Raw genomic sequence first — 13,792 nt, 5'->3', positions numbered from 1 at the left:
ACAAAATCTTAAATGTAAATCCATTTTAAATTCAGGCTGCAACACAACAAAATGTATAAACAGTCAAGAGGTGTGGATACTTTCTGAAGACACTGTGTCTGATAATGTTTTTGGACCCTTCCACAGTAAATATACAGTAAGGCATCCCTCCATCGACTGCACCTACCTGAAACATGTAGACATTTATCTGAGTAGGTCCACAAGTGTTAATAGCCTGTAATCTAGTCCATTATCACAAGGTTATCAATTTGACATTCCAAACTGCCTTATTATCTCTGCTTCCAGAACTAGAATGAAAACATCAACATCAAGATTCCGGATTCTCTCCACAAAATTCACATTCCCATCATTTTGTCAACATTCCTTTTCAGAATGCCTTATTCTTTGTAATCAGGCATGTGACTGCTCGTCTGTGGTTCCAATCTCTCACTCGCGCACACATGCAGCGTGATGAGTAGAAGGGGTTATTGTGAATAATAGGAGATAAAAAGAGAGGCTCTGTGATTTATGCTTCTTGGGATTGAAATGAATTCAATGACTTTTGACTTTCACACATGGGGGACACACACGATACACTGAGGCGCACAGGCTGCTCCCTATACAACAAGGACAGCGTTGCCATACAACCCGTGTGTGTGACCCCTGTTGAGTTAACCCTTAATCAGAGCGTAAGCTACATATGATAAAGTAAGAGCTACTCGATACCAATCTCCACCAATGAGAAACCAGAGATAGGTCTAGGTCTCTGATCTGTGCTCGTCTGGCATTAATCACAACCCATAGCCATTGAGCCAAAAGCTGGGTCACCCTCAAAACATGGTTACAAACAAAGAAATGTATGTATATAACATATCTGAGCATCTTCATGCAGACTGGGTACAGACGTAGCGGACTAAAACTATGCTGTGATCTTGTAAACCCCAATGTTTTATCAGTGCTGATATATAATGGCCAATGTGTAGAGAACAGTGTTTGTCAAGCTTTTTAACAGAGATTGAGAGAGAGGAGAGAGAGAGGAGAGAGAGGAGAGAGAGAGAGAGAGAGAGAGAGAGAGAGAGAGAGAGAGAGAGAGAGAGAGAGAGAGAGAGAGAGAGAGAGAGAGAGAGAGAGAGAGAGAGAGAGAGAGATGAGGAGGAAGGGGAGAGAGATAGAAGGGGGGGATCTATATCAGTACCCAGCAGTGTCTGGTGTGGAAACTGTCAGCAGTGTTTTAACAGCCTGTGCTTTAGGCTATTTCCGTCTCACTCTGTCTGTGCCTGCTGAGAAAACTACTTCTTTCTCTGAAAGGGATATACACCGAGTATACAAAACATTAATAACACTTTCTTTTCCACGAATTAGACTGACCAGGTGAATCCAGGTGAAATCTATGATCCGTTATCCATGTTACTTGTTAAATCCACTTCTAATCAGTGTAGATGAAGGGGAGGAGACAAGTTAAAGAAGTATTAAGCCTTGAGACATGGATTGTGTATCTGTGCCATTCAGAGGGTGAATTGGCAAGAGAAAATATTTAAGTGCTTTTGAATGGGGTATGGTAGTAGGTGCCAGGCGCACCGGTTTGTGTCAAGAACTGCAACGCTGCTGGGTTTTTCACGCACAACAGTTTCCTGTGTGTATCAAGAACTTTCCACCAACCAAAGGACATCCAGCCAACATGACAACTGTGGGAAGCATTGGAGTCAACATGGGCCAGCATCCCTGTGGAACACTTTATACACCTGGTAGAGGTGGGTGGAACTCAATATTAGGAAGGTGTTCCTAATGTTTTGTATACTCAGTGTATATGATAAGACTGTTTGGGGTTTCAAACATAACTACACCAGCTTCAACTCAGGAAGCTCGTACCATGACTACACACTACTCATAGTTATTGCTATTTATCTCCAAAGATAAAATGTCTGACGTTGACTCATGGTTATGGAGCAATATAGTCAATGTTGAAAAGTTCATCATGTAACCAGGACAACAATAACAACAACAAAACCTCCACCATATCATCAGCTCACATGAGACGTAAAGGATGCAGTGCTTTTTAGCAGCTACATTTCAACCCTAATAAAACCACTGCGCCTTCACGTTCTCACCCAGGGTGCCAGCTAGCTGCCTGGTTTCTCACTGCTTCCACCCTGACCAGATAACACCAGCTGTGTGGTTCACCATTAACGAGCCTGATCAAACTAACACTTATATTCATTTCTGTAATAACAGGAATATTGTCACAGAAGGTTTTTTATGAAATACAAAAACAACTAACTGTATGAAACAGTAGTGATACTGGCAATAGCATGCTGTGAGAGTAGGAACTGCACTGGTGTTTTTGGCTTAGGTATATTTGCTTTAAGTCTCCAGGAGTGGAGTTGAAAATCCCTGAAAAATCAAATAATCTGCCCGGCACATCACAGACCCAGAACAAGGCCGCCAGACAGACAGAAGACAAAATATCGAGAAGACAAGAAGCACAACTTATCACTTATTCATTGTTCAGACAGAGACTCAAAAGTCTGGGCCAAGACGGGAAAACGGAGAGAATTCCCTCCTTAGCTGTTGTAGTCTGGGCCATGATGGCTGAGGAGAGGACTGGGGTGAGTTTAGCACTGTCGGTAAAATCAGAGCAAGTTCCCAACTCAGAGTAAACACACACACACTATCAAAGAGACACTCCGGCTTACCTTCACGTCTCGATGGATGACGTTGTTGTCATGACAATACCGTAGTGCCTCTAGGATCTGTCTCATGTAGTGACTGGAGAGGGATAGAGAGCAATAAAACACCATGACTGTTGATTCGATACAACATTGTTGTAATCAGTGATGTATAGTACTTAAAGTAAGTAAAAAATACTTCAAAGTACTACTTAAGTTGTTTTTTGGGGGTATCTGTAATTTACTATTCATATTTTGGACAAGTTTTACTTTTACTCCACTACCTTCCTAAAGAAAATAATGTACTTTCTACTCCTTACATTTTCCTTGACACCCAAAAGTACTCGTTACATTTTGAATGCTTAGCAGGACAGGAAACTGGTCCAATTCACACACTTATCAAGAGAACATCCCTGGTCGTCGCTACTGCCTCTGATCTGGCGGACTCACTAAACATAAATGCTTCGTTTGTAAATTATGTCTGAGTGTTGGAGAGTGCCCCTGGCTATCTGTAAATAAAAAAATAATAAAATTGTGCCTTTAATATAAGGAATATTAAATTATTTATACTTTTGATACTTCAGTATATTTAAAAATATTTTTTTACTTTTACTCAAGTATAATTTTACTGGGTGACTTTCACTTTCGTCATTTTCTATTAAGGTATCTTTACTTTTAATCAAGTATGAAAATGGGGTACTTTTTCCACCACTGGTTATAATGTCAACACTGTAATAGCAACAAGTGGATACTGTTGTTTTTAGTATCGTGTGTTTTTCTATTCTTCTCCAAATGTATTTTTCACTAGTGCTGTGTTTTGAAATGCTGAATGCCACATCGAAGTATGGCCTTGAGAGGCGGAACTCTTCAGGCAGAGAATCATGGGAAGTGGTCTTACCTGGCCACTGCTTCACTGTACACAAAGCCAGCATCTGCCCTCTTCACGATCTCAAAACACAGGTCTGCTCCATCCATACTGTAGGAGAGCGAGAGAGGTAGAGGGAGAGTGAGATACAGGAGGAAGGAGAGGGAGGGAGAGCGAGAGAGGCCGAGGGAGAGGGAGATACAGGAGGAAGGAGAGGGAGAGAGAGCGAGAGAGGCCGAGGGAGAGGGAGATACAGGGGGAAGGAGAGGGAGGGAGAGCGAGAGAGGTCGAGGGAGATACAGGGGGAAGGAGAGGGAGGGAGAGCGAGAGAGGCAGAGGGAGATACAGGAGGAAGGAGAGGGAGGGAGAGGGAGATACAGGAGGAAGGAGAGGGACGGAGAGCGAGAGAGGCCGAGGGAGAGGGAGATACAGGGGAAAGGAGAGGGAGAGGGAGGGAGGGAGAGCGAGAGAGGCCGAGGGAGAGGGAGATACAGGGGTAAGGAGGGGGAGGGAGAGCGAGAGAGGCCGAGGGAGAGGGAGATACAGGGGGAAGGAGAGGGAGAGGGAGGGAGAGCGAGATAGGCCGAGGGAGAGGGATATAAAGGGGGAAGGAGAGGGAGAGGGAGGGAGAGCGAGAGAGGCCGAGGGAGAGGGAGATACAGGGGTAAGGAGAGGGAGGGAGAGCGAGAGAGGCAGAGGGAGATACAGGGGGAAGGAGAGGGAGGGAGAGCGAGAGAGGCCGAGGGAGATACAGGGGGAAGGAGAGGGAGGGAGAGCGAGAGAGGCCGAGGGAGAGGGAGATACAGGGGTAAGGAGAGGGAGGGAGAGCGAGAGAGGCAGAGGGAGAGGGAGATACAGGGGGAAGGAGAGGGAGGGAGAGCGAGAGAGGCCGAGGGAGAGGGAGATACAGGGGGAAGGAGAGGGAGGGAGAGCGAGAGAGGCCGAGGGAGAGGGAGATACAGGGGGAAGGAGAGGGAGAGGGAGGGAGAGCGAGAGAGGCCGAGGGAGAGGGAGATACAGGGGTAAGGAGAGGGAGGGAGAGCGAGAGAGGCCGAGGCAGAGGGAGATACAGGGGGAAGGAGAGGGAGGGAGAGCGAGAGAGGCCGAGGGAGAGGGAGATACAGGGGGAAGGAGAGGGATAGGGAGGGAGGGAGAGCGAGAGAGGCCGAGGGAGATACAGGGGGAAGGAGAGGGAGGGAGAGCGAGAGAGGCCGAGGGAGAGGGAGATACAGGGGGAAGGAGAGGGAGGGAGAGCGAGAGAGGTCGAGGGAGATACAGGGGGAAGGAGAGGGGGAAGAGTGAGAGAGGCAGAGGGAGAGAGAGATACAGGGGGAAGGAGAGGGAGGGAGAGCGAGAGAGGCCGAGGGGAGAGGGAGATACAGGGGAAGGAGAGGGAGGGAGAGCGAGAGAGGCCGAGGGAGAGGGAGATACAGGGGGAAGGAGAGGGAGAGGGAGGGAGAGCGAGAGGGAGAGGCCGAGGGAGAGGGAGATACAGGGGTAAGGAGAGGGAGGGAGAGCGAGAGAGGCCGAGGGAGAGGGAGATACAGGGGGAAGGAGAGGGAGAGGGAGAGCGAGAGAGGCCGAGGGAGAGGGAGATACAGGGGGAAGGAGAGGGATAGGGAGGGAGGGAGAGCGAGAGAGGCCGAGGGAGATACAGGGGGAAGGAGAGGGAGGGAGAGCGAGAGAGGCCGAGGGAGAGGGAGATACAGGGGGAAGGAGAGGGAGCGAGAGCGAGAGAGGTCGAGGGAGATACAGGGGGAAGGGAGGGGGGGAGAGTGAGAGAGGCCGAGGGGGGGAAGGAGAGGGGGAAGAGTGAGAGAGGCAGAGGGAGAGAGAGATACAGGGGGAAGGAGAGGAAGGGGGAGAGCGAGAGAGGTCGAGGGAGATACAGGGGGAAGGAGAGGGGGAGAGTGAGAGAGGCAGAGGGAGATACAGGGGAAGGAGAGGGAGGGAGAGCGAGAGAGGCAGAGGGAGATACAGGGGAAGGAGAGGGGGAGGGAGAAGGAGAGGGAGGGAGGCAGAGGGAGATACAGGGAAGGAAGGGAGGGGGGGTGAGAGAGGCCGAGGGAGATACAGGGGGAAGGAGAGGGGGGAGAGTGACAGAGGCCGAGGGAGATACAGGGGGAAGGAGAGGGGGGAGAGTGACAGAGGCCGAGGGAGATACAGGGGGAAGGAGAGGGGGAGAGTGACAGAGGCCGAGGTAGAGGAAGATACAGGGGGAAGGAGAGGGAGGGAGAGGTCGAGGGAAATACAGGGGGAAGGAGAGGGAGGGAGAGCGAGAGAGGCCGAGGGAGATACAGGGGGAAGGAGAGGGGGAGGGAGAGCGAGAGAGGCCGAGGGAGATACAGGGGGAAGGAGAGGGAGGGAGAGCGAGAGAGGCCGAGGGAGATACAGGGGGAAGGAGAGGGAGGGAGAGCGAGAGAGGCCGAGGGAGATACAGGGGAAGGAGAGGGAGGGTGAGCGAGAGAGGCCGAGGGAGATACAGGGGGAAGGAGAGGGAGGGTGAGCGAGAGAGGCAGAGGGAGATACAGGGGGAAGGAGAGGGAGGGAGAGCGAGAGAGGCCGAGGGAGATACAGGGGGAAGGAGAGGGAGGGTGAGCGAGAGAGGCAGAGGGAGATACAGGGGGAAGGAGAGGGAGGGAGAGCGAGAGAGGCAGAGGGAGATACAGGGGGAAGGAGAGGGAGGGAGAGCGAGAGAGGTCGAGGGAGATACAGGGGGAAGGAGAGGGAGGGAGAGCGAGAGAGGGGAAGAAGAGAGGTCAGTTTAGCATAAAGGTCAATGTAAATGTCCAGACTTCAGGAGGTGAAAAGGCTTATTACAGTTTGATGTGTGTGTTACTGTCTTTACTTTATCTTTACTGTTACTTTCTTTACTTTATCTATCCAATACTCAATAGACACCACTGCTATGAGCCGGTTTGAAAGCTGTGTGTCTGTCGCATGTGTTTGTGGGTCTGCATATTTGTGTGTGATAAAGCTATGGAAGTTCCCCAAAATGAAACTTGTTCATTTTTAATCAATTTCTTTGACGCACATGAGAGAGATGTGAAACAGGACATTTCATATTTCTGATTTCACATAAAGGAATTTGCCATGGTGTGTGTTCGTGCACGCGTGTGTGTGTGTGTGTGTGTGTCTGTGGAGTCTTCAGGGACCTAAGGGGAGGCTCCTCTGGTGTGGAATCTTTGTCTCTATCTCTGTTTCTTCATATTCCACATTGGTTGTGCTTTTTGTCTTCGTTCTCTCGTTCTCTCTCTTTCTTATTTTTCTGCTGACACTGTCTCTTCTACAGCCCGGCCTCTCTCACTAGGGCTGGGTGGTATCCAGATGTTCATGCAGTCATACTGTTTCTGTACCATACCGGGGTATACGGTATTAGCGGAAGTGCCCACAAGGGGTTCTATTTAAAACAAACAGCACAAGACAATTTAGACAACAGGGATCTAGATCCAGGAGGGGATTGAATGTCTCTGCTGTAACCAAGAAGCTTAATCTTGACATCTAGCCGCTTTGCTAGCAAGTTAGCAAACCAAATGCAAAGCTGGAGCCCTAAGCTGGATATCATTTATTTGATACATCTTAGATTTCTTATAGTTCTACTTAACTTCTAAGAAATGGTATAAACCCCCCCAACCCACAATATATCTTTTTTAAACGGTATTGAAAATCATACTGTCTGTATTTTGAAATAACCCAGTATTATGGCATTAATGCTCACTCCCTTTCCCTCTCTCTCCATCTCTCCCTCTCTTATTTTCTCTATCACTTCCTCTACCACCTGTCCTCTACCACCTGCTCGGGCTCCGTCATCCTTCCAGCCCTCTACCATCTCTTTCTCCCTCTTCTTACTCCGTCCTTCTCTCTGCTTTCTCCACTCCTATTATCACCACTCACTTCCAACACATTCTAGAACAACTTCCTAGACTGATACACACACCTCTTTACCCTGTACCCATATTTTGGCCTGATAACTAGCATAACTATGCTGGCGTTAGAGAGCAGTAGGAATCCCATTACCAGCTGTCACATCAATAATACCATTCTAGCATGACTGCGCTGCAACAAAATAAAATACTTTGATGTCACAAAAAAAATGCTTGCAGAACATATAAGTGAATGAGTGTGTGTGTGTGTGTGTGTGTGTGTGTGTGTGTGTGTGTGTGTGTGTGTGTGTGTGTGTGTGTGTGTGTGTGTGTGTGTGTGTGTGTGTGTGTGTGTGTGTGTGTGTGTGTGTGTGTGTGTGTGTGTGTGTGTGTGTGATCATCATACATTTGAGTCATAAGTTACAGAGTGTGTGACAGACTTACAACTCGAAGACCATGTAGAGCATGCCATCTGAGCTGTATGTCTCCACCAGCTCTACGATGTGAGGGTGCTTCAGCATGTGGCAGATACTGGCCTCTCTCTTCAGATCTGTGGAGGTAAGTGAAGGAGAGAGGGAAAGGAGAGAGGTCAGGGGTTAGAATTCACGGTCTCTGGCTTTCGAGAGAAAAGCATCAGAAGAACTCATGGACGGTAAATGAGAGGAAAAAACGATGCTCTACGTTAGGCTAGATCAGTAGACACGCCTCCTCATCACTAGAACCATTCAATCTGAAAAATACATGTGGTGAAGATCATGTGAGAGCTTGAGTTTTGGGGAGAGTGAGGTGCACGGGGAGAAAATTTGATTGATTGAACAAATCAATATTCTGATTCTTCAACAGGGATGCAAATGGGGTATTGCACTGTCACCCTAAACAAGATGAATTGAAGGTATAAACTCAAACAGGTATTATAAACCTGGTGGTTCGAGCCCTGAATGCTGATTGGCTGAAAGCCGTGGCATGTCAGACAGTATACCACGGGTATGAAAAATATTTATATATTACACTGGTAACCTGTTTATAATAGCAATAAGGCACCTCGGGAGGTTGTGGTATATGGCCAATATTCCACGGCTAAAGGTTGTATCCAGGCACCCATCGCTGTGTCGTGCATAAGAACAGCCCTTAGCTGTGGTATATTGGCCATATTTCACACCCTCTCGTGCCTTGATGAAATAAGCCTGAGTGAATGAGTGTGTGTGTCTGCTGTTAAGACTAGCCAACACTAGGGGAGCTATCAGGAGCTTACATGAAGCTTCATCCAAACAGGCAATGTGTGTTACTGTTACTCTCGCCACGCCTTCCCTGTGTCCAATGTGAGGTCCTACCGTGCCATCTCCCTCCCTCCCTCCTCCCCTCCTCCCCACCCTCCCTCCCTCCCTCCCTCCTCCTCCCCTCCTCTCCACCCTCCCTCCCTCCCTCCCCCTCCCTCCCCTCCCTCCCTCCCTCCCCCTCCCTCCCCCTCCCTCCCTCCCTCCCTCCCTCCCTCCCTCCCTCCCCCCCTCCCTCCGGCCCAAGTCGACTCAATGCTTCCCACAGTTGTATCAAGTTGTCTGGCTGTCCTTTGGGTGGTGGACCATTCTTGATACACATGGGAAACTGTTGAGTGTGAAAAACCCAGCAGCGTTGCAGTTCTTGAAACTCAAATGGGTGCGCCTGGCACCGACTACCATACCCCGTTCAAATGGCACCTAAATATTTTCTCTTATATTCACTCTCTGAATGGCATACATAATCCAAATCTTAATTGTGTCAAGGTTAAAAAATCCTTCTTTAACCTGTCTCCTCCCCTTCAACTACACTGAAGTGGATTTAACAAGTGACATCAGTAAGGGATCACACTGTAGCTTTCACCTGGATTCCCCTGGTCAGCCTATGTCACGGAAAGAGAAGGTGTCCGTAATGTTTGGTACACTCAGTGTATACTACAGAGTGATAGAACCAATAGATCAACACAAACATGCTGCATGTTGCTTTGACCACAGCACCATCTTCATCAAGCACTGGATTGTTAGACTGTAGAACTTCTTGGTTCTACAGACACAATGGACCAGCGTTGCTCTGATCCATTTTCCTCTCTCCTCTTTCTTCCCTTTCCCTCTCCTGTTTTTGCCTTGCCCTGGGCTCCACGCTAACCTTTTTCAACAAGGAGCACGTGTGCACCTACATTGGAAAATGTAGATGCAACTCAAAGATATTTAGGAGCACAATGAAACATATTTGAGGTAATAAAGCTAAAATCCTTTAAATGTTTCTAGGTACTCACTCTGGTGCTCCTAAATAAAAATGACAGGTCGCACAGCATAATATTTAGGCACATATGCGGGTGGAAATGGTCGCACTGAAGAGCCCCGTCTCAGCTCCTCTCCTCATCCATCCATCCCCTACAGCAGGCACTTACCTTAACACCCACCCACCTCCAGGCAACAGCTATTCTGGGAGGGAATATTGAAGCAAGACGAGTGAGATATCATATGTAATCTTGTGCACACACACACACACACACACACACACACACACACACACACACACACACACACACACACACACACACACACACACACACACACACACACACACACACACACACACACACACACACACACACACACACACACACACACACACACACACACACACACACACACACACGAGTACCTAACTTTTCAGCTTTATGCACACACTCCAGGAAAACACATTACTCCTCACTCTTAACAGCATTCACTTTTAATATCCTTCTCTGCACTATCACACACATAAAACCAAACTATGCAGACACACAAATACCGCTACACACAAATTCTCATTCATACAGTACAGCCTGCAATACATTTTGATGCAGCCGGAGGACATTTAACATTCATCAGCAGTGCCAATGTCAGAGCTCCAGGAGAAAGAAAGCAAGGAAAGGACGCAATGTGAAAGGAGATATCGGATAGTGTGGTTGGCATTCCGTACACTGGAGAAATAATAATGGAGATCCTTCGCTACTTGTCAACTATCCGTCCCATAGCAAAATTGTCTGTACTGTCAAAGGTACTGGAGTCCTTAGTTAGTAGGCAGCTGAAGGGCTACCTCCAAGAAAACAACCTCTTAAATGGAATGCAATCAGGTTTTAGGTCTGGCCACAGCACTGTTTCAGCAACATTGAAGGTTTTAAATGACATCCACTGTGCTCTTGATTTAGAAGTTACATTGTGTTGTCTGTCTTTATTGATTTGTCGAAGGCTTTTGACACCGTGGACCACGCTGTGTTAGTGCAAAGGTTCAAATGTTGTGGAATTACTGGTCATGCTCTAGATTGGTTTATAAAGTACCTATCAAATCGTACACAACGTGTAATGGTGGATAGTTGTAAATCTGAGTCCATAAAGGTGTGCTCAGGTGTTCTGCAAGGTTCTATTTTGGGCCCACTGTTGTTCATTTTGTATATCAACAACATTGGGGATCTTATTGAAACAGCGAATGTTCCTTTTTATGCAGATGATACTGTTCTTTATTCAAGTGGTAGTAGTTTATCTAAAAGACTACAGGTACTGAGAAAACCAAATAAGACCAACGCGGACACGCTCCACTTCCAAGCTTACAGAACTCTGGCAAAGCCAGGTAGAAATACCTTGGGCCATGTTCTAGGCTAAACCATAGCCACAATGAGTAGGGGCGCACACTGCACATAAACTGGTTAAACATGTATTTACACAACACAGAGGCTATAGAAACGTCTAATAAACAGACCACCATAACATCACATTATCCATAGGCCTTCAAATCAAACCGGTCCACATCTTCAATAGCCGTGATCTCAATGAACAGATAAACAAAATGACAGAACTGGCAGGAAAAAGGGGTGCACACCTCTTGAGCAAACCCACATCTACAAGGAAATGTCAGTGGGAGTGAGAAGCGGACACAAACAAGAACAAACATACAGTAAGCACTCAAAATAAATCCCCAAACTGAAGGAAAATGACTTCACTTGACCAGCAAACGTAGGCTAATGACAAGAAGGGAATTTAATAGCAACAGGACTCGTGATTACATCGTGCTATATAATCAGAGAATGAACTTGGAATAACAACACTAAATGGCTTCACTGTGAGAATCAGAGAGACACGTGGCTCTTGTAGGCCTCCTGGTGGGTTTAGTAAAACGTTTATTAGCGCTAGCCTAGCGGGGAGTGTTTGTCCGAAGATAATTCACTGTTTGTCCTAAGATAACGATTAAGATAATAGCGAAATACAGCTCAAAAGATATCCTTTGGTATTTGTTTCACTCGTCCACTGTTGATACAGTCGCAAAATGTTTTGCATGTCAGCAATCAAGATTTACAGATATAGAGAAACAGTATGATGTGTGGACTAATGAAACAAATACCAAAAGAAACAATGTTTCAGCTCCCAGCTAGATTTTTTCCTCCCTTCCTCTCATCCTCTCTCTCTCGATCTCTCTCTGTGTGTGTGTGTGTGTGTGTGTGTGTGTGTGTGTGTGTGTGTGTGTGTGTGTGTGTGTGTGTGTGTGTGTGTGTGTGTGTGTGTGTGTGTGTGTGTGTGTGTGTGTGTGTGTGTGTGTGTGTGTGTGTGTGTGTGTGTGTGTGTGTTGGAAGTGACTGAATGGAAATTATTCTCAGATCACTGCATCAGTATTACAGCTGACCTCAGAATAGAGGTAATAAATGAGGAGGGAGGGAGCGTGAGGGAGGGAGCGTGAGGGAGGGAGCGAGAGAGAGAGAGAGAGAGAGCGAGAGAGAGAGAGAGAGAGAGAGAGAGAGAGAGAGAGAGAGAGAGAGAGAGAGAGAGAGAGAGAGAGAGATTGCATAAGTGTGGTTGAATGAAAGAGATTAAATGAATGAAAATTGGGAGGGAGAGAGGGAGGGAGGGAGGGAGAGAGGGAGGGAGGGAGGGAGATGGATATAGATCACACACAACAAGGCCTTTCTTCAAAGCCAGATCAAAACCCATAAGAGGAAAGCACAAACCTCCATATGGCTTTGACACGCATGCACACTGCAGGGGGCATGTCAAACAGTGCCATGTTCAATGACTCACCACATATAAAGCAGTTAGGAGGGGAGGGGAGGAGAGGGGGAGATCTCAATAGAGGTCCCAGTTTCTCCAGCTGGGAGTTAAAGCCTGTTCTGGAGGAGGCCCTGATATGTGTGTCTGTGTGTCTGTGTGTGTGTGTGTGTGTGTGTGTGTGTGTGTGTGTGTGTGTGTGTGTGTGTGTGTGTGTGTGTGTGTGTGTGTGTGTGTGTGTGTGTGTGTGTGTGTGTGTGCGCACGGGCGCTGTGTGATGTTTCTGCTGCTGCTGGTAGTCAATACCTGCTCCAAAGGGGCAGCAGAGAGAGGCCTTGGTACATGTAGTAGAGCTCTAGGTGCCAGGTGCCCCATTACTATAGCTACCACCTGGAGAGGAGGAGGAGGGATGGTGAGAGGGAGGGAGGGATGGTGAGAGGGAGGGAGGGATGGTGAGAGGGAGGGAGGAATGGTGAGAGGGGGAGGGACGGATAGGGATAGGGAGAGGGATGGGGAGGGAGGGATGGGGAGAGGGATGGGGAGGGAGGGAGGGATGGGGAGAGGGATGGGGGGGAGGGAGGGAGGGATGGGGAGAGGGATGGGGAGGGAGGGATGGGGAGAGGGATGGGGGAGGGAGGGAGGGATGGGGAGAGGGATGGGGAGGGAGGGAGGGAGGGATGGGGAGAGGGATGGGGAGAGGGATGGGGAGAGGGATGGGGAGGGATGGGGAGGGAGGGATGGGGAGAGGGATGGGGAGGGAGGGAGGGAGGGATGGGGAGAGGGATGGGGGGGAGGGGAGGGATGGGGAGAGGGATGGGGGAGGGAGGGAGGGAGGGATGGGGAGAGGGATGGGGAGAGGGATGGGGAGGGAGGGATGGGAGGGAGGGATGGGGAGAGGGATGGGGAGAGGGATGGGGAGAGGGATGGGGAGAGGGATGGGGAGAGGGATGGGGAGAGGGATGGGGAGAGGGATGGGGAGAGGGATGGGGAGAGGGATGGGGAGAGGGATGGGGAGATAGGGAGGGAGGGATGGGGAGAGGGATGGGGAGAGGGATGGGGAGGGGGATGGGGAGGGATGGGGAGAGGGATGGGGAGAGGGATGGGGAGAGGGATGGGGAGAGGGATGGGGAGAGGGATGGGGAGGGATGGGGGAGAGGGATGGGGAGAGAGGGAGGGAGGGATGGGGAGAGGGATGGGGGAGGGATGGGGAGAGGGATGGGGGAGAGGGATGGGGAGAGGGATGGGGAGAGGGATGGGGAGGGATAGGGAGGGAGGGATGGGGAGAGGGATGGGGAGAGGGATGGGGAGAGGGATGGGGATGGGGAGAGGGATGGGGGAGGGATGGGGGAGGGAGGGATGGGGAGAGGGATGGGGAGAGGGATGGGGAGAGGGATGGGGGAGAGG

The 13,792-nt window shown here is 49.2% G+C and overlaps 1 protein-coding gene across 20 annotated transcripts in view; it reads right to left on the bottom strand.

The window, feature by feature from the left end:
* caska (calcium/calmodulin-dependent serine protein kinase a) overlaps nt 1-13,792 on the bottom strand; it is a 208,996-nt gene that overhangs the window by 94,596 nt on the left and 100,608 nt on the right. For all 20 annotated transcript variants that reach the window (XM_046363152.1, XM_046363205.1, XM_046363136.1 and 17 more), the window contains exons 3-5: nt 7,818-7,923; nt 3,544-3,621; nt 2,673-2,745 (exon numbers count right to left, since the gene is read on the bottom strand). In XM_046363152.1, the coding sequence (XP_046219108.1) occupies nt 2,673-2,745; nt 3,544-3,621; nt 7,818-7,923 (257 nt within the window). The remainder of the gene's footprint in view (nt 1-2,672; nt 2,746-3,543; nt 3,622-7,817; nt 7,924-13,792) is intronic.

The sequence above is a fragment of the Oncorhynchus gorbuscha genome, linkage group LG01, assembly GCF_021184085.1.
Source record: "Oncorhynchus gorbuscha isolate QuinsamMale2020 ecotype Even-year linkage group LG01, OgorEven_v1.0, whole genome shotgun sequence".
In the NCBI taxonomy this organism is placed as follows: domain Eukaryota; kingdom Metazoa; phylum Chordata; class Actinopteri; order Salmoniformes; family Salmonidae; genus Oncorhynchus; species Oncorhynchus gorbuscha.
The sequence above is the reverse complement of the archived record's forward strand: the minus strand, read 5'-3'. Positions and strand labels throughout refer to the sequence as shown.